Source organism: Amyelois transitella, chromosome 14 (genome assembly GCF_032362555.1).
Source record: "Amyelois transitella isolate CPQ chromosome 14, ilAmyTran1.1, whole genome shotgun sequence".
NCBI classification, from domain to species: Eukaryota; Metazoa; Arthropoda; class Insecta; order Lepidoptera; family Pyralidae; genus Amyelois; species Amyelois transitella.
Window position 1 is genome coordinate 1,451,329 of NC_083517.1, and position 24,439 is coordinate 1,475,767.

The window sequence follows — 24,439 nt, forward strand, 5'->3', positions numbered from 1 at the left end:
CATAGGAAAGAGATACAGTGGTCCTATTCTTTTTTTATTTTGGTGCTGGGAACCACACGGCACTAATTATAGAAAGTAAACTTATGTTTATTCCATTGTAAAGCCATTCAGCTATGCGCCTTTCAGTCTTATCGAGACTGTTGGCTCTGTCTGCCCCGCAAGGATTATAGACGTCATAATAGGTATGTGTTTAATGAATGTTTATACATACATACATATCACGTCTATATCCCTTGCGGGGTAAACAGAGCTAACAGTCTCGGAATGACTCTGATAGGCCACGTTCAGCTGTTTGGCTTTAAGATAGAATTGAGATTCAAATAGTGACAGGTTGCTAGCCCATCGCCTAAAAGAAGAATCCCAAGTTTATATATTCTGAGCGCCTTACTACATTTTGACGTCTGGTTTTATGGTAAGGGCTACGAAGTTTTCAACTCCACTGATTTATGTCTATGTTTCTAGACGTAATGTTAATGTGGTGTTGCCTCACGACTTAGTGCTGAAGTATGCTGATGCACTTTCAATATTGATAGATGGTCTGCCAAGATTGAAGTTTGATGCATTTGTTTACGTAATAGTTTGTTTTATGTAAGCCTCTGCGATAGAATCTTCTTCTAGAATAGAATAGAATAGATTTATTTTCAAAATTGGATACAAGGTATCACTTATTGAAGTCACATCACTTACTCGTAAATCTAATTATAACAACTACCCCTTCCAAAGCGCATGTGTAGAAGAAGCGGTGGAACAAACTACACTGCAGCATTTTCATCGGACGTCAATTAACAAATATAGATCTCTTAAATCTAAATCATGGCCGAATGCACATTGTCTACATTAAAAAACATGAATGAATGTCATGAATGAAACTTCTCTTAAGATAAGGACTGATTGCATTTTTCAGTATACTGCAGAATGGTATAGATAGGAGATTTTATAGAATAGAATAGAATGGATTTATTTTCAAAATTGGATATCACTTATTGACGTCACATCACTTAAATCTAATTATAACGACAACCGCTTCCAAAGCGCATGTGTAGAAGAAGCGGCGGAACAAACTACACTGCAGCATTTTCTATATTTCTATTATATGTTAAATAACATTGACAAGAATATGAGTTTGTATATTCAATGGTGTAGTATGTCTATAAGTCGAGGCGCAATACCGCGGTCATAATAAAAATCATTAAGGATTTATCACTAAATATAATACTTAATATAATATAATGCATTTGAGGAGGTATTTGTACTAAAATAGTGGTTCCAGCCAGTGTAAATTGCACTAGTAGAGCATTACAGACACATAATGCCGTGTGGTTCCCGGCACCGATAGAAAAAAGAATAGGACCACTCCATCTCTCTCTCATGGATGTCGTAAAAGGCGACTAAGGGGTAGGCTTATAAACTTGGGATTCTTCTTCTAGGCGATTGGCTAGCAACCTGTCACTATTTGAATCTCAATTCTATCTTAAAGCCAAATAGCAGAACGTGGCCTAGCAGTCTTTTCAAGACTGTTGGCTCTGTCTACCCCGCAAAGGATATAGACGTGATTATAAATGTACAGACACATAAAAAGCTGGAAAAGAAGGCCAGTACAAAATACATTTGGAGAGGTCAAACTTACTTCTTTTATCCTCTGCAGTAGTGGTTCCAGCCAGTGTAAGTTGCACTCCACGTGGGAATCAAGGAATGTGAGCACTGGAGCGGTCGCCGCGTCCGCTCCTCTCACCCTGGACCTCATCAGACCTTCCCTCTTGATGTTTCTGATGACGCGGACTTTTCTGATAGCACGCAGTGCGGCTCCGTCTTCCGCTGTTGGGTTTATGAAAGAGTTGTATGAAATAGTTTCCGGTACCAATACAAAAAAGAATAGGACCACTCCATCTCTTTCAAATGGATGTCGTAAAAGGCGACTAAGTGATAGGCTTATAAACTTGGGATTCTTTTTTAGGCGATGGGCTAGGATCCTATCACTATTTGAATCTCAATTTTATCATTAAGCCAAATAGCTGAACGTGGACATTCAGTATTTTCAAGACTGTTGGCTCTGTCTAGCCCACAAGGGATAAAGACGTAACCATATATACATATGTATTTATAGTATGTTGTTAATAATTGGTGTTATGTGGTTCCCGGTACCAATTGAAAAAGAATAGGAGCATCTTTTTCTTATGGATGTCGTAAAAGGCGACTAAGTGATAGGCTTTTTAACTTTGGTTTCTTTTTTTAGGCGATGAACTAGCAACCTGTCATTATTTGAACCTCAATTCTACCATTAAGCCAAACAGCTGAAAGGTCACGTTCAGTATTTTCATGGGAACGAGATGGAGTGGTCCTATTATTTTTATTGGTGCCGGGAACCACACGGCAATGCAGTAACAATTGGATAAAATTTGCTTTTACAAAACATTTCAAGAGCGCATAAAAATGACTAGATTCAAAATATCATTAACTAGCTGTGCCCGCGACTTCGTCCGCGTGGAATAGTTATTAAAGGTATCATTGAAGCCCTCAAGGATGAATAATTTTCCCCGTTTTTTTCACATTTTCCATTATTTCTTTGCTCCTTATAGTTGCAGCGTGCTGTTAATAAAACTAAAAGTCTTCCTCGATAAATGGTGTATTCGACGGAAAAATAATTTTCAATTCGGACCAGTACTTCCTGAGGTTAGCGCGTTCAAACAAACTCTTCAGCTTTATAATATAAGTATAGATTATTATTAGCACAAATTTTACAATGCGACATTCTTATGTGTGAAATAAAAAAATGTCCTGGGAACCGGCTTCTCAACAGCGTTACTTCAATTATGTGGCCGTTCTAACAGTGATATTGAAGTTAATTACAATGTGCACAATAAGTTCTGCACCCGTAGAAACCATGTGAAACTACTTGTCTCTATTGTTAGTTAATCAATGTGAAATTCAATGTCTTAGTCACTTTTGTCTTTGGAATTTTATGAAATAGCTGTGCTGTTTGCAATAATGTGTCGCGTGTACGCGCGATGCCGTTTTTATAGCGCGAAGAACTATCGCTGTTTCGCTTTTTATTATGATGTGTGCCGTGTGGTTCCTGGCACCAATAAAAAAAATTGGATAATTCAGTCTCATTCCCATGGATGTGGTAAAAGGCGACTAAGGATGGGCTTATAAACTTAAGATTTTTCTTTTAGGCGATGGGCGATGACAGAGCCAACAGTCTTGTAAAGACTGATAGACCACGTTCAGCTGTTTGGATTAATGATAGAATTGAGATTCAAATAGCGACAGGTTGCTAGCCTATCGCTTAAAAGAAGAATACCAACTTTACAATCAGACAAGTCGCATTTTACGACATCCATGGGAAAGAGATGAAGTGGTCTTATTTTTTTCTATTGGTGCTGGGAACCACACAGCACCACTCAACAAATAATGTCTGGAGTAAGTTTTAAAGCGAGACAGTAACTTATAACATAAACTTACGATTATCACTAAAGTCGTCCACGAGGATTATTTCTTTGATGAGATGCTCCGGACTTCTGTTTATTACACTGTAATAAAATTAAAACATATTAAACTGAAATTCAAAATTTTTATTAATTATTATAGGATATTATCATATCTCCAAATCTTTTGGTTTCACAACATTGGTTGACGTCAAATAAATTATTTAAAACTAAGTTTACTGCCGCTTCCAAAGCATCAGTGCAGTAGAAGCGGTAACAAAATTACGAACTCAGATTGGGAAACTTAAGATCTTACATTCATACATTTTTTTTTCTACAAGGATATAAAAAAAAAGTTGTTTGTACCTCAAGTCTTAGTAAAATTGCACCGTAAATCTCTAAGCTAAACCTTCTAACCCACGACCCCGGAGTCACACGGCAAAGGCTACCGTGGAAACCATCATCAATATCATACGGAAAAGGTTTAGAGTAACGGTGTTTTCTCTAAAGACTTTACTATTGAGTAGCAAAGTCTTTCGTCCGAAGCTGCGTCAGCCTTTATGACGTAAAGTTTATTTTTTAAATATTATTTGAGTCGTATAGTGTGCAACCAGTAATCACATAATAATTAACATATAATCAGGTCCATATCCCTTGCGGGGTAGACAGAGCCAACAGTCTTAAAAAGACTGATAGGCCACGTTTAGCTGTTTGACTTAATGATAGAATTGAGATTCAAATAGTGACAGGTTGCTAGTCTGTCGCCTAAAAGAAGAATCCCATACATAATAAATAATAGTATATAGAACTATACCTAATCATAGTTCAATGTAAAGTTCATTTTATGTAAACGTCGTCATCTTGTCGCTTCGTACGAAAATGGTTTGCAGTTTCATAGTAGGGGACAGAGCTTCTCATCGCGTAATGTCTAAAGTCTAGACTGTAATTTTACTGTAATAATGTTGTCAGCGTCACAGCGGGTTATGTCTGTTAGTTAAACGGTTAAGAAAACAGTAAATCACCGTGAACATTAGTGCCGTGTGGTTCCCGGCACCAATCCAAAAAAGAATAGGACCACTCCATCTCTTCAACATGGATGTCGTAAAAGGCGACTAAGGGATAGGCTTACAAACTTGGGATTATTATTAGGCGATGGGCTAGCAACCTGTCACTATTTGAATCTCAATTCTATCATTAAGCCAAATACCTGAACGTGGCCTTTCAATCTTTTGATGACTGTTGGCTCTGGCTACCCTGCAAGGGATAAAGACGTAACTATATGTATATTAAATCCATGGCAATAGCTGCTCGTAATATAGAAATGCTTCCGAGCGTTTGAGAAGTTTCGCTAGGCTCAAGGGGGTAAGTGGGGGTAAATGGTAGTTTTGTGTGGCTCCCGGTATCAATATAAACCACTCAGTCTCATTCTCATTTTTATCATAAAAGCCGACTAAGGGATAGGCCTACATATTTGGGATTCCTCTTTTAGGCGATGGGCTAGCAACCTGTCACTATTTGAATCTCAATTCTATCATTAAGCCAAACAGCTGAACGTGGCCTATCAGTCTTTTGATGACTATTGGCTTTGGCTACCCTGCAAGGGATATAGACGTGATTATATGTTATGTTATTTATTGTAATGTAAGTGTCTGCGAAGGTTTATTTTCTGAATAAAATATCAATTTTTATTTTGTCATTTAGCTCAGGTGGAATATTATTATACCATGCGGCTACTGATGCAAAATTGTAATTATTAAATACCTGACTATGGTACGGAGGAGTGTCGACCTCGCCTCGTTGTGAAACGTGATGATCACGCTTGTCTGAGGGAGGTCTTCATCATACTTTTTAAGCCGACACCTGAAAAGAAAATTAATTTTTAGACATACATTTTTAGCGTTTATTGTTAAGCTGTTTTGAAATTGGTAAAAAGTTAAGGCATTTAAAAACAATATATACGAATGAAAAAATTTTAACAGTCATTTTCACTGGTTTAGCTGTGAAAATAAAAAGTGATAATTATTTATATAAAAAAGTGACGTGACGACGATTTTTTTGGGATATTTTTTTTTCTTACAATAAAGAAACAGATCACTACATCTCTTTCCCATGGATGTCGTAAAAGACGACTAAAGGATAAGGTTATAAACTTGGTATTCTTCTTTTAGGCTCTTCTTTTTTCTGTTTACCCCGCAAGGGATAATGTTAAATATGTAGGCATGCAACCTACCTCAGAAAATCCTCTCTAACAACTTTCCGAGATTAGCGTATATATACGCATACAGAGAAAATACTTTACTTAAGTAGTGACAGTCTCCAAAAAAGCCGAAGGCCACGTTCAGCTGATGACGGAATTATTTAGATACTAAATAAATAAATGGACAGTTTGGAAAAACTTCTGAAGACATTAATTTTGCGTAAGCAATGGTAGGTACCTCTTGGCCCTAGTTTAGTTAACCTCCGTTAGTAGGTGGAGGCCATTGTATGGTCATTCATGCTTTCTAAACTCCCACTGGCCTTCCGGTTATTTTATTATAATGGTATCTGTCTGTCTGCAAACGTTGTGCTCCTAAATTAGACTACTGAGTGAACCATTTTACAAGAGTAAGGAAATTAATTAATGTGATCGCGTTTGGTTGAACTTTGTAAAAAATAAAAATAAATATTTTTTTTTATTATTTTCAGGGCGCTGCGAAATTCCAGTTTATTTTTTTAAATGGCTTAGTCAAAGCGCTCTGAATTCCCGAAATTTTTTATTAACTATATTTTTTAAAGAACTTAGGTAAACATGTTTTTTTGGAATATCTTGATTTTGATTTTGATAAATTCTTTAAATAAAATTAATCTAAAAGCCAGTCGTTGCTACTGTAAAATATTCCATATTTGTTTTTTTTTTAATATTTTCTTATTGTTTGAATCTCAATTCTATCATTAAACCAAATAGCTGAACGTGGCCATTCAGTCTTTTCAAGACTTTTGGCTCTGTCTGCCCCGCAAGGGATATAGACGTGACCATATGTATGTATGTATTTTTTTACTTACTGGCTCTAGGACTTGAAATATTGTGCATGTAGGAAGGATGACTTGAGATCGATTCGAAAGGTAAATAAAGCAGTTAGGTAACTTACAAGAGTTCGTCAAGGCCAATCTTGGCGATCGTGCAGACAGTCTCGAAAAGAAAAAAATATATATTTAAAACCTGCTATGGCGATGGCATGTACCTACCTGATACATGCTGTGAAAATATTTATTTGACGTTGTGAATTGAGAAGTTGAAGAGAGATATGTATTGAAGTTAAAAAATAATTTATTTGAATGTGCGGGATTTTAAGAGTTAACCTAACTAGTCCTAAAATGCCTTGTGGTTACCGGCATTTTATAATAGAAACCACTCCATATCGTTCCCGTGGACAGGCTTATAAACTTGGGGATTCCTCTTGTAGGCGATGGGCTAGCAAACTATCACTATTTGAATCTCAATTCCATCATGAAGCCATACAGCTGAACGTGACCTTTCATTGTTTTCGAGACTGTGTTGGCTCTGCCTACCCCCGAGGGATAGAGGTGTGACTACATATACAGTCACATCTTGGGATAGATGGGTTTATGATGGAAATGAGATTTAATTAGTGACAGGTTGCTAGCCCCTCAGCTAGGCTACAATAAGAATCGCAAGTTTATTAGTGCCGTGTGGTTCCCGGCAGTGCCGTGTGGTTCCCGGCACCAGTACAAAAAAGAATAGGACCACTCCATCTCTTTCCCATGGATGTCGTAAAAGGCGACTAAGGGATAGGCTTACAAACTTGGGATTCTTTTTTAGGCGATGGGCTAGCAACCTGTCACTATTCGAATCTCAATTCTATCATTAAGCCAAATAGCTGAACGAGGCCATTCAGTCTTTTCAAGACTGTTGGCTCTGTCTACCCCGCAAGGGATATAGACGTGACCATATGTATGTAGTTTATTAGTCTTTCCCTTAGTCGCCTTTTACGACATCTAAGTGAAAAGTGAAAAAAAACTTACATAGCGTTTCTTGTATCAGGCACAATTCTGTTGCTGGGCAAGCTATCCGACGCAGCCTGGTTGAACCGGTTCCTCACATAAGGGTCGGAGTCCTTCGCCCCGCCGGCCACGTAACCCCCCTCGTCAAAGTAGGTTCTCCCAGTGCTGCCCGTCCCGTAAGACTCGTCTGGTGACGCTGGACTACTCTCTGTCTCTTCAAGGTCTGCATGCTGTTTTATCAAACGTAATGCTATGTTTTCTTCCTGTAACAAAGAATTTTGAGTCATTATCCCGTCTTGCCGTGTGGTTCCCAGTGAGTTAGGGTATATGGCCTTTCAATCTTTGCGACACGGTTGGCCCTGTAAGTCGATACGTAATTATAATGTGTGTTGTATGTGCTTCAATTATGCCCGAAATAACTATTCCACGCGGACGAAGTCGCGGGCGCAGCTAGTCTTTTAATAAAGATTAAATTAACACCCCTCTTTTTGCCGTATACATACATATACATATGGTCACGTCTATATCCCCTTGCGGGGTAGACAGAGCCAACAGTCTTGAAAAGACTGAATGGCCACGTTCAGCTATTTGGCTTAATGATAGAACCTAGATTCAAATAGTGACAGGTTGCTAGCCCATCGCCTAAAAGAGGAATCCTAAGTTTATAAGCCTATCCCTTAGTCGCCTTTTACGACATCCATGGGAAAGAGATGGAGTGGTCCTATTCTTTTTTGTAATAGTGCCGGGAACCACACGGCACCGGAATTTTGCCGTCGGTGGTTAAAAACTATTCACATTCATATTCTTTGAAGGGTCATGCGATACTATTTGTAGTTTACAATGAACAATTGTTTTAGCGACATTTCGTTCAGTTTCATTTCACTTTGGAGCCTTGACATTTTCAAAACCTCCAACCGCAATGTGTTACTGTCTTTGTCACTTACGACGTAGTCAGAGTCAAGTCCTGAAGTTATTGAAAGACCACGTTTCAGTTCTATATAGTAAAAATATAGCCGTCTTGTGTGGCCAGTCGACTTCGTAGATTTTGTTATTCCTCATAGAAAATGAGATAATTTTGATCAATCTGTTACGCCACTTTACCTAGTGTTGCTTCGGAAAAGTAATGATATTGGGTATACCTACCATTGAATTAAATAAACTAATGAGAGTATAGAAGATGTCACTTCGAAGAATTCTCTGCATATACTCGTACTTCTAAGTTCTGCTGAGTGCTAAGGAAAGCTTTTTCTGTTCTGCCTTAAAAATTGTTAGCAAAGATTTTCGGTCAACCGGTTTGAAGCAAACCTATGATATGAATAAACTTTGATAGTATAAAATCACTACAGAGATAATTATGTACTAGTCGAAATTTTATAACCTAATAGTTACACGTTTACTTTATTTCCAAAATTTTATTCAGTTTAAAGAATCTTTAAAGTTTTCGGCTATTTATGCAAAGAAAATGTCAGCAAGGAGCATTTAGCAGGAATACATTCCTGAAACATTTTAATGACCAACTTACTTGAAATACAAAATATGATAAAGTGTTTTAGTCTATGGACACAAACACTGCCACTGTCAACATCGACTAATCAGGGAGCTGTGTGTTATTAGAAGCGTAAAATTAAAAGCGCGTCTGTAATTTTAATTGGTTGTTAGAATCTTACGAATGGATATCCGTTAGTTTATAAATATACCAAGAGATGGCGTGAATTGATAATTTTCAAAAATGTCGACGTAAGATAACAATTCATCTATCGTTTAGAATCTAACGAGGGTTTATAAATTTCCTAGGAAGTTTATAAACTTGCGGTTCTTATTATTTTCCGGTGACTTATACAATATTTATTCTCGCGACTGTACGATACTGTATTGCCTTCCATGTGTATAGTTCTGTATTCCTTTTATTTTATTTCGGGCTAATGCTCTCGGCAGCAAATTTGTCACGGCCTTTTTACCACATCAGCTCATATCTCGGAATTGGTCCCGTTTGTCCACAAACGACAGAAATAGAACCAATTTGTGACGATGTTTTGAACAAGTAATAAGTAGGTACTGAAAATACTTGCTAACCTCAGAATGAAGATTGTTTATTGTATAGTTTAACTTATTTTATAAAGTACTGGAAATATTTAAAATCGGAATAGATTTAAAATTGAATTCTTGAAATATATAAACTTCTTAAATAAAGTCATACTTATAGTAAAAAAAAAAATAATTGTTTCATTTTGCTGATTAAGCTGGGATTATCTTTATTAAGAAAACAGTTACATGGTTGTTTATTAATAAATTATCATAAACTATGATAAATATATGCAACCAATAAAGTTTCCTCTGTTTACTTAAAAATAGTATCGTCAAGACATGAACATTATGAATGTGTGTTACAAATAGACAACATTTATAAAAAGTTCGTGATAAAATAAAAAAAGCCATTGATTAATTCTTTTTGCGTTGAAAAGACCATTTATCGAGGAAGGCTTTAAGCTATACAACATCATGCTGCAACTATAAGGAGCAAAGAAATAATGGACAATGTGAAAAATAACGGGGAAAATTGATGATGCCCAAAATAAATATTCCTAGCGGACGAAGTCGCGGGCACAGCTAGTTAAATGATATGAAGTATCCCATAATAATTAATAACATTTTAGTCAGACGGGAGTCGCTTTGTATAATAACCTGAGATACAAAATCCTGTTGGATCAAATCAAGGATCACTGGAACACAACCTTAGCTTCTCTCCAGAAAGTTGAAGAAGAAGAAGAAGGCAGGAGGAAAAAGATAATAAGTTCCGTGTGGTTCCAATACAAAAAGAATAGGACCACTCCATCTCTTTCCCACGGATGTCGTAAAAGGCGACTAAGGGATAGGCTTACAAACTTGGGATTCTTTTTAGGCGATGGGTTAGCAACCTGTCACTATTTGAATCTCAATTCTATCGTTAAGCCAAATAGCTGAACGTGGCCATTCAGTCTTTTCAGGACTGTTGGCTCTGTCTACCCCTCAAGGGATATAGACGTGAACATATGTATGTATGTATGGAATAAGATAATTACCTCTTCAATACACTAAACCATTGACAGGACAGTAATATTAAAAAAAATCTTCCTATTTGCTGCAAACACTATACTCATTACCTTTAAAATATTCAGTATTCTATGACCCAGGAAGCAATATACTGGTTTCTATAATCAACACCATAGATACATAAGTAACGAGTTTTGCGGGGCTTTCTAAGTACTTCCGATGTATTAGACCAGGTATAGCTTTATAAAGTGAAAGCGAGAAGCTATGCAGATAAGCAAGGGTGTATACCAAGTATATACTATCGAGGGAAAGTCTTAAAACTTGGGACACCTTTTCTTTAAGACGATGGACTAGGTATCTGTCATTTCAATACGAGTGAATCTTGGTGTCATCATTGTCGCTTTATCGAAGGCTACAATTTTTACTAGATATAATTGGCTCTGACTAAGGCAACCTAAGGCAAAAGGTTAAGGTTGTTAAGAAAGTTTTCTAGTTAAAGAATCTATGCGAATGTCACATAAAGAGCACACAAAAAGATTTTAAACAATTTTTTAGAAGTACAGATTGGTTTGATCATTTTTGAGGATAGCACCGCAATATTTCTAGAACAAGCTAAACTTTTGGTTTTTATTGCTACGAGGTTTTATTACCTACATAATATCACGTCTATGTTCCCTGCGGGGTATACGACTTGTAAATTACTTAATAGTTCTTCTTAAAACTACACACTCCAGCTCATCCTCAGATGCGCGCGCCACCCATTAGGTAGATATGTAATCAGCCTGCTAGCCAAGTCATATTCTATACAATGTGTAACTAGAAAAACTAGCCATTTTACTTAGACTCTAATAATTTGTAGAATGACGTAGCAATTGTTCGGAAGTGTACACTGTATGCACGCGAAAGTATAAGTGTATCAAAGTATAGTGGGAAATGTGTATAGCGGAACAGACTAAGGGTGTCCATGAACATTGTTTTTTTTTACTTCACATACAAAGTGTTATTTGCTCTGTGTACAAACTCGAACCTATTTAGCCATGCCTGGTGGCCGACGGGCCCCACTACCGTACTAAGAAGCCGAAATGGACCGAATATCACCGAACACGACCGAATCCGCCAATCATCATCCTTCTAAATATCCTTGTGTTCTCATTGATATCTTTGTCTCGTCCATAATTTCTAAATAAATCTTTTTATTTGGAGATGCAGAGACCAGTTATCGATATGCAGTCCACTCAAGTATCTTACACTTTCTACATTTGTTTGTATCTGTCCTTGTTTTGTGAATTCATGGCAATGTTATGACAGTATAATAATCCTACTATGCCGTACCTAGGTATTGTCACTGAACTACTATGTTTTTGTTTTGATAAAATAAATATACTCTAGCTTAAATTCTATTATTCTCTGAAACAAACTATGTATGTTTGTTGAAAAATACATTTCACTCCAGTAAATATGTGTTCTTTTATGAAGAAAGAATCCATTATGTTAACGATCTGAGAGGGGAAGGCATGTAAATTTCATTACACAAATATACTCAAAACTGACCTTTGTGACTCTTCAAAAACAAATTAAAACCGACTTAAAAAACACTAAAATGCTAAAAATTATTAAAAATTAAACTACCAATACGTCGTGCCTTGGCGATTGGGTTGGTACCTAACCTATCTACGTTAATTTCTTTTTTTGAAGTCGATTAAAAAGAGGAACCTGACACTAAATGTAGAATGTGCAGGTTTCTTCAAGATGTTCAACTTGATAACAGTTATTGATATTCCCGATGTAACGAAATGAAAATGTATCAATCAATTTGCGAAAATAAAATAAATATATAAGGGTCATAAATATATAAGGGTCAAATTACACTGATTGAGTGAGCCTCGAAGTAACTCAAGTCTCAAACCAGGGCAATCAGAAAAAAAAAAGTTCTTTTCTCATAATGCCCTAGCCGGGATTCGAACCCGGGACCTCCAGTGTCACAAACAAGCGTACTACCGCTGCGCCACAGAGGCCGTCAAAGAAAAAAAATGCGAGTACTTACTATTTAAAACTTAAATCTGTATAATCAACCTTGTCCTGAAATTTTCCTATAGCGTGGTCACCGTAGTGATGTGCTAACTACATGGTTCACCATTCATACCTTGGGAAACTATTTTGTTTACGTTTTTTTACAACAACGAAGAAAAGCGCATTGTTGTTTTACGGTCTTGCGTTTTTATTAGAAAAAGTGGTTTTTAATAGACATAGTGTCGTGTTTATTATAAATCACTTTATGCCTAACATTTATTACAAACTTTAAAAGTACAAGTTGTGTATACATGTTAGTATTAATTCCGGGGACGGGATTTTCATATTTTTTTAAAGAGGCGCCATTGATTTTTGGCAGACAACATGATCAGCTGATCGACCTCCGCCATATTTTTTTTTGTATTTCAGACATAATATTGTCTGCATGGTCCGAGCAAGAGACAAAGTACATAAATGGATTTTAGTATACATTTTTGGCGGGAAAAAGTACTTAGGCTAAAGGGTGTTTTTGTTTTCATGGTAGAAATACATATATTTCAACATGCCTTCGCTGGTCCAGATAGAACGGGTAAGCCGAAGTTTGAATTTGAAACCTGGTTTTGCGATGATATGTTCTGAAAACTGTAGACGCCGCAAACGGGACAAACTGGAAAATAAATGTAGGATAGTGGACCCCAGGGCCCCGAAGCATTATTGTACATACATATGATCACGTCTTCATCCCCTACGGGGTAGACAGAGCCGACAGTCTTGAAAAGACTGATAGGCCACGCTCAGCTGTTTGGCCCAATGATAGAATTGAGATTCAAATAGTGACAGGTTGCCAGCCCATCGCCCAAAAGAAGAATCCCAAGTCCATAAGGCCATCCCTCAGTCGCCTTTTACGACATCCATGGGAACGAGATGGAGTGGTCCTATTCTTCTTTTTTATTGGTGCCGGGAACCACACGGCATATTCATTAGCATTATTGTGTAGGGTGCAGTTGGGAATGCGAAAAGATGAGATAGAGATATATTTGAACATATAATATGCCTCTTTTTATGGCAAAATTGTGAGGGCGAAACAGCTAGAGCTAGGTTTTTGGTTTCTTTTTTTGTAAATACGATATGATTTTAGCTATGTATTGCTGAATGACATCATCGGCGCCAATGATACCAGTTTATATGGAATATTAATGCATTCACAATGCATACATAATGTAATATCGACGCGATACACAACGCCTTGGTTTGTATGATGTCGCATAGTTTGTTTTTATATCTGTGGATATCGCAAAAAAACACTAAAACTTTTTCAAAGACTTTGCTATAATTAGTTAATTTTATAAAATATATATTATAATCACTTTCCTGTCAAGGCAGGAATAAAGTACATATTTCCATTTGCCACGATTATATACATGTAATCACGTCTATATCCCTTGCGGGGTAGACAGAGCTAATAGTTTTAAAAAGACTGATAGGCCCCGTTCAGCTGTTGTGTGCCGTGTCAATTATAGAATTGAGATTCAAGAAGTGACAGGTTGAATGTCAATTAGCACAAATTAAGTAAGCTGGTAAGTAAGTTAAAAAATTGGGATACTTAACGATACAATTTATCTTAATAGATATCTATATACAAAATAAGACATTGACTGACGTATTAATACACAGACTAAGCCGCTCAGTCTACAGACTTAAAATAAGTCACGTAAAGGGTTCTTAATGTGGTCTAAAGTTGTACCTACCAAGAGATGATTTTAGGCAATTCTCGCGGGAAGGAAAATTAAAGTGATTTTTGCGAGTAACGCAGACAGATCCGTGGGCGAACGCTAGTTTGTACATGAGACGGTATTGAACACGATATCTCAAGACTCCCAAAGGGTTAGGTTTATTTTCAGCGCAGCCTCCACAAGCTATTTATATATAAATTCCCAGTGGAAACGACACCACCAACCGATGTTTGAAATTGCGATATCTTCTGTTTAAAGACCTAATAAAAAGAGATTTTCTATCTATAATTATAATACGTATAAACTTAAACCTGTAAAAATTATAATTGCCATTCACTGCTAGTTGTCCTTTCAAAAATATAATAAGAATTAAAAAAATACTGGTGTCAATTCTGACAAATAATGCAAAAATAGTCATCATAACTAATCAAAAGGAAAGATAGTTTTCTTTATGAAAAAAAAAACACATGATTTACCGAAATCCTTTTGATCTTTCAAAAAATTATTTATATTTAACAGCTTCAGACTCCAAATATATTATCAAAATATTGTACTTATACGCAAAAGATTTGCGCGTTTCATCTTAAAAAAATTACAGATTTTACAACAAATAATTTTGAATGCGAGTGAAGTCAGGAGCACAAGCTAGGTTTACTGTGAGTATCTATTTAGAAACCGATTGCATATAAATCGGGTTCTCTAGGAATAGTTTCGATTCTGCAAACAAGTTGGAAAGCTCAGCCTGCAACAGGCCAGTCACGATTTGCCCACAGATATTATAATATAGCTAGATACCGCATATTTAAACATCTAAAGGAAAAGGTGATCTCTTTTTTTCTTATTAAGAGGCTGTCATGGAAATTTTCTAAAATGAAAGTAGTCTTAGTGTAGCAGATTAAAGGATAGGCTTACAAACTTGGGATTCCTCTTTAAGCCGATGGGCTAGCAACCTGTCACTATTTGAATCCCAATTCTTTCATTAAGCCAAACAGCTGAACGTGACATATTGCTCTTTTCGAGACTGATTCGAGAGAGCTCTGTCTACCCCGCAAGGGATATAGACGTAATTATATGTTTGTATGTATTAAAGTAGTCATACGAATTCTGAAAATACGAGTTGTCGATGACGAAATTTCATCAAAATCGTTAAAACACTTTTTTTCCTTTGTTTTATATTTATTCATAAACAAATATGAAATCTTATTTTATTAGAATGGATGAACGGGTTCAGATCTAGCGGAGCCAGGTTCATTGGTTATTATTATATACACTTATTCAACGCGGAAATACATATATTTATATAACAGGATCTATCATTACCTATGTCTGTGGTCCGCTTTTATAAATACTTATAACCTTTTCAGCCGGAAGAAAGTACGTTATATGTATTGTTATTAGGTTGAATTCGCAATAATACTTTGTACAAGGCGGGAGTTGAATAATGCATGCAACAAAGGGTAAGGAATAAATACAGCTTTTGCCTAGTTCAGTACGTGTTTCATTGTGCTTATAAGCCTATCCCTTAGTCGCATTTTACGGCATCCATGGGAGAGAGATAGAGTTGTCCTATTCTTCTTTCTATTAGTGCCGGGAACCATACGGCAATTCTTCGCTCTAATTCGTATAATCTATATATATAAAACTCTTCCGTTACTGAGTGACTGACTGACAGACAACGCACAGTCGAAACTACTGGTCGTAGACAGCTGAAATTTGGAATGTAGGTTCCTTGGGATATGTAGGGGAGCACTAAGAAAGGATTTTTGGAAATTCAACCCCCAAGGGGGGGAAAAGAGGTAAAAACGTTTCTATGAAAAATCTTATTCCTTGGGTTTATAAACTTGAAACTTGGCATGAACACGTACATAGGCAAGTAAATATGTTTGACATTATAAGTTTTTTCAAACTACCCTCCAATCGTGATTTAGGGGGTGCGATTGGGTGACTGATTTATTAACGCACAGCCGAAACCGCTCGGTATAGGAGTCTGAGATTTTGAACAGAGGTTCCTTTAGTAACATAAGTGAGCACTAAGAAGGGATTTTTGAAATGTCAACCCCCAAGGGGGGGAAACGGGATAAACTGAGCCGGGGCTGCGGGAAAGTTCTAACGAGATACCGTGGCCCCGGAACGCAAAGGGCAACTGAAGGAACGAGGTGGGTTTCAGTCAGTAAAAGTCTGACACTCCCTTCCGTTCCACCCAGAGCGGGAGAGGTCATTTGATGATTTCCCATCCTTAAAAAAAAGACTTTGTATGACAACTTTCAGTCGTCTCTTTAACATACATAATAACATACATAATTATGTACATACATACATAACATTAATAACATCACGCCTTTAAATCCCTATTTTACCCTATTTACCATGTTTGAATGTTTCTATGAAAAATATTGTTTACAAGGAAATCCTGTAAGGCCTCTTCGTCCTATAAATCCTGTTTTTTTTTTCTTTTGAGACGATGATTTTATCTCGCTTTACTTTTTCTATATAGATTTGTATGTATACTAATATTATAAAGAGGAACAATCTATTTTTTATATGTTTGTTTGTTTACACATGTAATCGATAAACTCCGAAACTACTGAATCGATTTCAAACATTCACCATTAGAAAGCTACATCATCCCTGAGTAACACAGGCTATATTTAATTCCAGTTGTAACAAGATTTCAGCCTGTGGAAGAAAAAGCCCTGTCGAGATCATTAAAAAACGCTATATATAACCGAATTACACGTGGGCGAAGCCGCGGGCGGAAAGCTAGTTTGATAATATAAAATACAACATATTGGTAAGACTGAACTAATAAGTAAGATATTTCAATCCTAGTCACGATTAAGCGAGTTTTTATGCTTGCAACATATGACATGACCAGTTTAGCGACAAGGTTAGCTAGTGTCCGGTTTTAAACACGAAGGTATAATGCGTTTAATTCGTCTGGCTTTTTGACGTCGTTCGCAAAATATTAATTGCCCACATTTCTTTGTAAAACAATAATAGGTTTCTTTTAATGCTTGACGTTGTGGCGACATGTCTACGCCATAAGTCACAAAAATAAAAACAGCGAAAAACCTAAATCGCGCAAGCAAAGTTTTCACGGATTGGAACATATTATACAACCTTTGACACAACATCGTGCGGAAGATCTTCCCTTTGGTGGCAGTCGAGCCGAATCATCGCTCCCGCTACAACGTCATAAGATTATATTAGTACATACATACATATACTGACGTCTATATCCCTTGCGGGGAAGACAGAGCCAAAATTCTTGAAAAGACTGAATGGCCACGATCAGCTATTTGGCTTAATGATAGAATTGAAATTTAAATAGTGACAGGTTGCTAGCCCATCGCCTAAAAAAGAATCCCAAGTTTGTAAGCCCATCCATTCGTCGCCTTTTACCACATCCATGGGAAAGAGATGAAGTGGTCCTATTCTTTTTTGTATTGGTGCCGGGAACCACACGGCACTATTAGTGCTTGCATATATATCTAATCGATTCTCTTACGGCGAGGGGAAAAATCACAAGGAAATCTGCTCTCGTACAATTGTGCGTACCCATGATCCAGTATGGGTTAGTTTCACCTGCAAATGTCGCGGAGTTCAGATGGGAGTCGCTTTGGGTAAAAACCTGACTGACCCAATCCGGAACCGTGGTTATTTGCATACCCTTAGCTTGCTTTTTTTTAGAGATATCAAGACATAATTTTAGGTGTTACTTAGAAATGAAAAGGAGTACTTTTTTGTAGGGTTTAATATAAATTAGGTTCTTATTAACATATCGAGGCAAGTCTTAAATTTTTTTAAAGATAATTATTTTATTACAGGTCTCAAATATTCAGAACATTACATCGTTTTGTCGCCATCTTAATTTACACGGTAAACATAGGAAATAAAAACCTTAAAGAAATACGAGATTTAACGTCGTCGATTAGCACACATAATCACATCTATATCCCTTGCGGGGTAGACAGAGCCTACAGTCAGGAAAATACTGAAAGGCCACGTTCAGCTGTTTGGCTTACTAATAGAAGTGAGATTCATATAACTCTCTCAATTCCATCATTAAGCAGAGCAGCTGAATGTGGCCATTCAGTCTTTTCGGGACTATTGGCTCTGTCTACCCCGCAAGGGATATAGACGTGACTATGTATGTATGTATTCATATAACGTCGGTTAACCTTTGACAAAAAACATCACATTAGTGTGATTTTCTTAGCAATACGAGTGTATTTGTTCATAACACATCGTCATTTGTCATGTCAACGGTCTTTGTTTGGGAGCTATGAAGTGCAGAAGGTTATCTAATACATATTATTATTTTTAGAATGGCATTGAACTCCAAATTGGCATTTCACGGTCTTTAGCAAATATTATGTCTGAGTGTGTCTTTGCCGTGTGGTTCCCGGAACCAATATAAAAAAAATAATAGAACCACTCCATTTCTTTCCCATAGATGTTGAAAAGGCGACTAACGGATAGGTTTATAAACTTGGGATTCTTTTAGGCGATGGGCTAGTAATTTGTCACTATTTGAATCTTATTTCTATCATTAGGCCAAACATCTGGACGTGGCCTTTCGGTCTTAACAAGATTGTTGGCTCTGTCTACCCCGCAATGGATATGGACGTGATTATGTGTAATCAAGTTAATGATGAAAGAAGATACTTGTAATGTACAATTTATATATTTTTTTCTTAACACAGGCATTCGTGTCAAATCTAATCTGCTTAAGTAACCGTTGTAATAGGTACAATACACTACTATACTACGTAACATAACGATGTAAAAAAAAAAGTAAAAGTATGTAGTACACTCGGCGGATAACCGTGAGAGTTGGGACCGGTAACCATTACCGGTAATCTCGCATCTAACCTATGTACCATTTTAACAGATTATTAGATAACTAGCTGTGCCCGCGACTTCATCTGCGTGGAATAGTTATTTTGGGCATCATTGAAGCCCTTAAGGATGAATAATATTCCCCGTTTTTTTTACATTTTCCATTATTTCTTCGCTTCTAACAGTTGCAGCGTGATGTCCCAGCCAACACATAAGCCAGATAATAGCGAAAATATACCACAATAAGCAGTGTCAAGCTTTATTAATTATGTATTACAGCTGATGTTATGGCTTAATTTTGAATAAGAGAGTTCTTAAATTAAAATAATGTTGTAAGCTTACTAAATTCTGCATAAAGTTCGCGGTATTTTTTCAAGCTGAATAATAATCAAGAGTAGTATCTGCTAAACAAGCGATATTCAAATAAAAGTAATTGAAACAGCTATTATCTGCACATTAGCTGAAATTTTTGCATTGACCTGTATAACATTTTAAAGAAAAGCAGTTAAACAGCAAAACGCTGAATATTAGACGAAATACTTTCTTTAAGCTGTTTAGTGTACGAAATGGTACTAATTTATTCAGATGCTGAATAATTTAGATATTTTCTTCTTTTTACAGCTAACTTCTGCAAAATTGAAAATAAACTCCTTGTTTTACCAAACTTATAGCGCTATAAGCATACAATTGCCTTTATGTTAAACTTAAAACAATATCAGTTACAAATGTGGGTATCTTAAGCAGCAAATAACTGATTAGTTGAAGATATCGTATGTTTATATCCAGATATTTCACCATTTTGTGACAAAATCAACAATATGCCTCCTCAGAAAAATAATAACAAAAGAGTAAATGATTCATGAAAAAAAAAAGAGAACGGGAGGAACAAGAAGAAAATGTTCACGAGAGTATGTAAAGATAAAAAATAGTATCTGTACAGTAATAGAAAAGAGTTTAACATCTGATACAAATGGGCCCGGGCCAAGTGCGACCAACACAGTTGAAGAGGGTTCTGTACACGATGATTATGCATCACCATCAGGATTAGTGATTCAAACACATAGACTGGGTCCAACTTTAGGTGCAGATAACGACAATACATACATATGTGTGAAAGATATTAAAAAAGAGATTTAAATGGAAATATAATTAGGTGCTCTTGGGTGTATTTTGTAACAAGCGCGAAACTTTTGGTTGCAACTACCTACAATTTTAGTTGGTAATATAAACAATTGTCTAACTAAATATTACGCAATGCGTCATTCATAGTAGTACTATAAATACTATAAATACCTACATTAGTATAGGTCCCATCACCCTCAAATATTCATGGATTTATTTTCTATAAAAAAGCACCCTAAAAAGCTGAATAAAAGTATACTGTTTTATGTAATTTAAGACCTTTTGCTGATAAATATATAATTATTGTACTTTAAACCAAATAATTTCTGGATATGTAGTAGTATGTGAACTATTATGCAAAAATAAGCAAAATAATCACTGATATAAACACTTTAATTCAAATTGGCCTTCCGCCATTAACTAACGTTCGACATAAACCTATTTTTATAAATCCTCAACATTTATCTTATGAAACACTTTGTTTAGTGAGTAGGAAACATTATCAGTTATACAAAATTTGATTCTCATTACTTGCTGGGACTGAAATTTGATAAAAAGTAAAGATCATTTAATTTAAATATTATTTCACATTTGTTTACCTTTTAAAATATAGCTTTATCTTGAGGCGCTCAAAAAATGTATAATGATCATGTTGATAATTCACAGTAAAGTGCCATGCGTTTATATAATTCACCTTAAACTTACTTAAAATGTATGAAATCATTTACGCTATTTTATATCGGCGACCATTTACAATATTTTGAACTAAGCGACACAAATTTATCCCGTCACAATAAAAAATACTTTTTACTTGAATAATTTCTTCGTAAAACTACTCCAAAGATCGGAATTTCGTATATCATTTGAATATCTGAACTCACAAATTAACAACTGCATAAAAGATGTATAATTTCTGGACTAAAGAAAAATCAGAATTTATGCAGAAGATATTCAGTGTGTCGTACATTTATTCAGCTGCTATGTGGCTATTAATCAAATGTTAACCAAATTGAAGCAAGATATTTTGTGCCCAAATTGCTTGAATATCACCTGTATAAGCGCTTACACAGAAGTTATACAAATACTTTATCCAGCTTAAAGTTTAAAGATTGCTTTTACGCAAAATTTATACAGCTATACTGTGTTGGCTGGGGTTTTATAGCCTAAAGCCTTCCTCGATAAATGGTCTATTCAACGCAAAAAGAATTTTTCAATTCAAACCACTAGTTCCTGAGATTGGCGCGTTACAAACAAACAAACGCTTCAGCTTTATAATATTAGTATAGATGTGGTCCGGTATAAAATGTTAAACATCATCCCGTTATGACCGAGTTCATGCGTTTGATCAAATTTTTAAAAGAAATTCAAGTAACATATAAATTGAGTGATCAGCTTTTGCATCCTTGTATAAATATTCGGAATCTTAATCCGAAAGTTTGGAGTCTCACAGCATTCACGGTTTTTGTTTGTTTGTATCTTTATTGCCTACTACTACTTTATATCTTTCCTATTGGTGTCGTAAAAGGCGACTAAAGGATACTTATAAACTTGGGATTCTTCTTATATGCGATGGGCTAGCAAATTGTAACTATTTGAATCTCAATTCTATGTTAATGATATAGAATATAATTATATTATTTATAATGCATGGGACGCTGAACGTGGCCTATCGGTCTTTTCAACACCGTTTGATCTGTCTACCCCGCAAGGGAAATAGACGTGATTATATGTATGTATGTATGACGGTTCTATACATATGTGGTCTAGGGGTGCATCGATTTCTTTTTATTAACGAGTGCGTATGCGCATGCGTTCCAAAGTTGTTAATAATATTTGTATAAGCAAAATACTATTTAAATCGGCTTTGAGTAAAAACTACGTCTTTATTTACATAATATTATTGAATATTTAATCGAATACAATGAGATGAATACAATAGAGCCGTCGTCGATGCTATTGTTTTCAATTCTCGTATCAACAAATACAAGAACTGTATTTTATTTACCTACTAGAGGCCGCCCGCGACTTCGTCCGCATGGAAACCTTATCAATCCCGCGGGAACTACGGGATAAAAAGCCTATATGTTATTCTGGATCTTCAGCTAACTATATACCTAATTTAATCGTAATCGGTTCAGTAGTCTTTACGTGAAAGAGTAATGAACATCCATACTGACATACAAACTTTCGCATTTATAATATAAGTAGGATTACCTGACCTGTTAGATTGATACATCCATCCATGATTTAAATATATAGAAGCTTTTGCACATGACTTCCCTCGCGAAGATAGTAAGTACCCTAAATCCTTCACCACTATACTTTTGTAAGTATGTATGCAAAGTTTCTTGGCGATCGTTTCATTGGTTTTGACGTGAAATACGGACAAACAAAAAACACAAACACACTTATTATATTAGAATGCATATATAGTTATATCATATCTTTTTCCGTAACGAGGTAGACATAGTCAATAGTAGCATGACTCCATTTCGCGTTAAGCTGAATGAATTGAGATAAAGAGATTGTTACAAGTTGCAAGTCAATCGTTTAAAAAAACTTTTTGCATGATTAAAGGTCAGGTCAAGATAACCGGAAACCGACAAGCTTGCGTGAAGAGAGTGATGCATTTGAATGAAGCGAAAGAAGTATGCGTAGCAAGTGGAAAAATGTAGTTTATGCCTATCTATCTATGAAAGAGGCGTGATTTTATTAATGCACTAGCTATTTAGCGCCACCCGTAATAGAATACAGATTATTTACAAATCCCACGAGAACTACTGTTTTTACCGGGATGAAAAGTACCCGTTGTATTACTCCATACTCTTAATTATATTAATTTCAAGAAGATTCGTTCAGCAGTAAACGCGTGAAAAGACGTCAAACAAATAAACAAACTAAGAAAAGTGTTCTGATTTTAAAATGCCGTGTGGATCCCGGCACCAATAGAAAAAAAATAGGACCACTCCATCTCTTTCCCCGTGGATCTCCTAAAAGGGATAAATTTATAAAAAAATTATAATGTGATACTAAGTATAAGTTACCTTTATGTATAAGTTAGTATGTCTACTAATACATAATAAATGTTTGCAACATCCGAAAGGGTAAAGATGGAAATAAAAGTTTGAATTTGAAAATTTGGGATTCTTCTTTTAGGCGGCAGGCTAGCAACGTATCACTATTTGAATCTCAAGCCTATCATTAAGCCAAACAGCTGAACGTAGCCTATCAGTCTTACAATACTCTCTGTACACCCCGCAAGGGATATAGACGTAATTATATGTATATATGTATGTAACATATTTATATTAATAATAGACAATAACAAATGCGTTATAAAATTATTTAGATACTAATTATGTAACATTTATATTTCATTCAAAATTATGCAAATAAATAACTTGACTGATTGATTGAACATTAACGTTGTTAAAAAATAATTTTAACACGAACGCACACACAAGTTGTTCATACATTATCTAATAGTGTATACCTGCCTTATAAAAAGAGTGAAAGTGAATTAATGACAGAAAGTTTTAGGAGCGCAATTTATTTGTAGGCAGTTGTAATTATTTTAATGGTAACAGTTTTACTTGAATGCATTGTCTACCCCGTAAGGGATAAAGACGTGTTTTTGTAGTATGTCGTATAGTTGTATTTGATGTTGCGAAATGGTTGTGTCCACAGGTTCAGGGTTCGATCGAACTTAGTCTAGTTTATTGGCTCTATCTACCCCGTAACGGACAAAGATGTAAAGCAAGGGACAATTTTGTAATACTAGCTGTGCCCGCGATTTCGTCGGCATGGAATAGTTATTTTGGGCATCATTAAAGCCCTCAAGGGTAAATAATTTTCGCCGTTTTTTTTTCACATTTTCCATTACTTCTTCGCTCCTTAAAGTTGCAGCGTGATGTAATATAGCTTAAAGCCGTCCTCGATAAATGGTCTATTAAACACAAAAAGAATTTTCCAAATCGAACAGTAGTTCCTGGGATTAGCGCGTTCAAACAAACAAAAAAAAAACTTCAGGTTTATAATTTTAGTATAGATACGTGTGAAGGCTAGCTCAATTTATGTGCTGCGTCATATTTATTTATTTAACTACAAAATGTTAATGTAACGCAATGTTTTTACAAATAACAAATATATCATCATCTTCTATCCGATCATATAGTAGATACAGACAACAAAAAAGACCTTAATCATCATATCATCACTAACTAATTTCACATCATTTATTGTTAGATAGCGTTAAATTTAAATCCGTCGCTTTTA

General features: G+C 35.8%; 1 protein-coding gene across 1 annotated transcript in view; it reads right to left on the reverse strand.

Annotated features, from left to right (window-relative positions):
* Positions 1 to 24,439, reverse strand: part of LOC106132824 (polypeptide N-acetylgalactosaminyltransferase 2) — a 60,396-nt gene that overhangs the window by 13,629 nt on the left and 22,328 nt on the right. Inside the window, exons 2-5 of the mRNA XM_013332362.2 lie at positions 7,449 to 7,690; positions 5,187 to 5,285; positions 3,463 to 3,530; positions 1,628 to 1,815 (exon numbers count right to left, since the gene is read on the reverse strand). Of these exons, the coding sequence (XP_013187816.2) occupies positions 1,628 to 1,815; positions 3,463 to 3,530; positions 5,187 to 5,285; positions 7,449 to 7,690 (597 nt within the window). The remainder of the gene's footprint in view (positions 1 to 1,627; positions 1,816 to 3,462; positions 3,531 to 5,186; positions 5,286 to 7,448; positions 7,691 to 24,439) is intronic.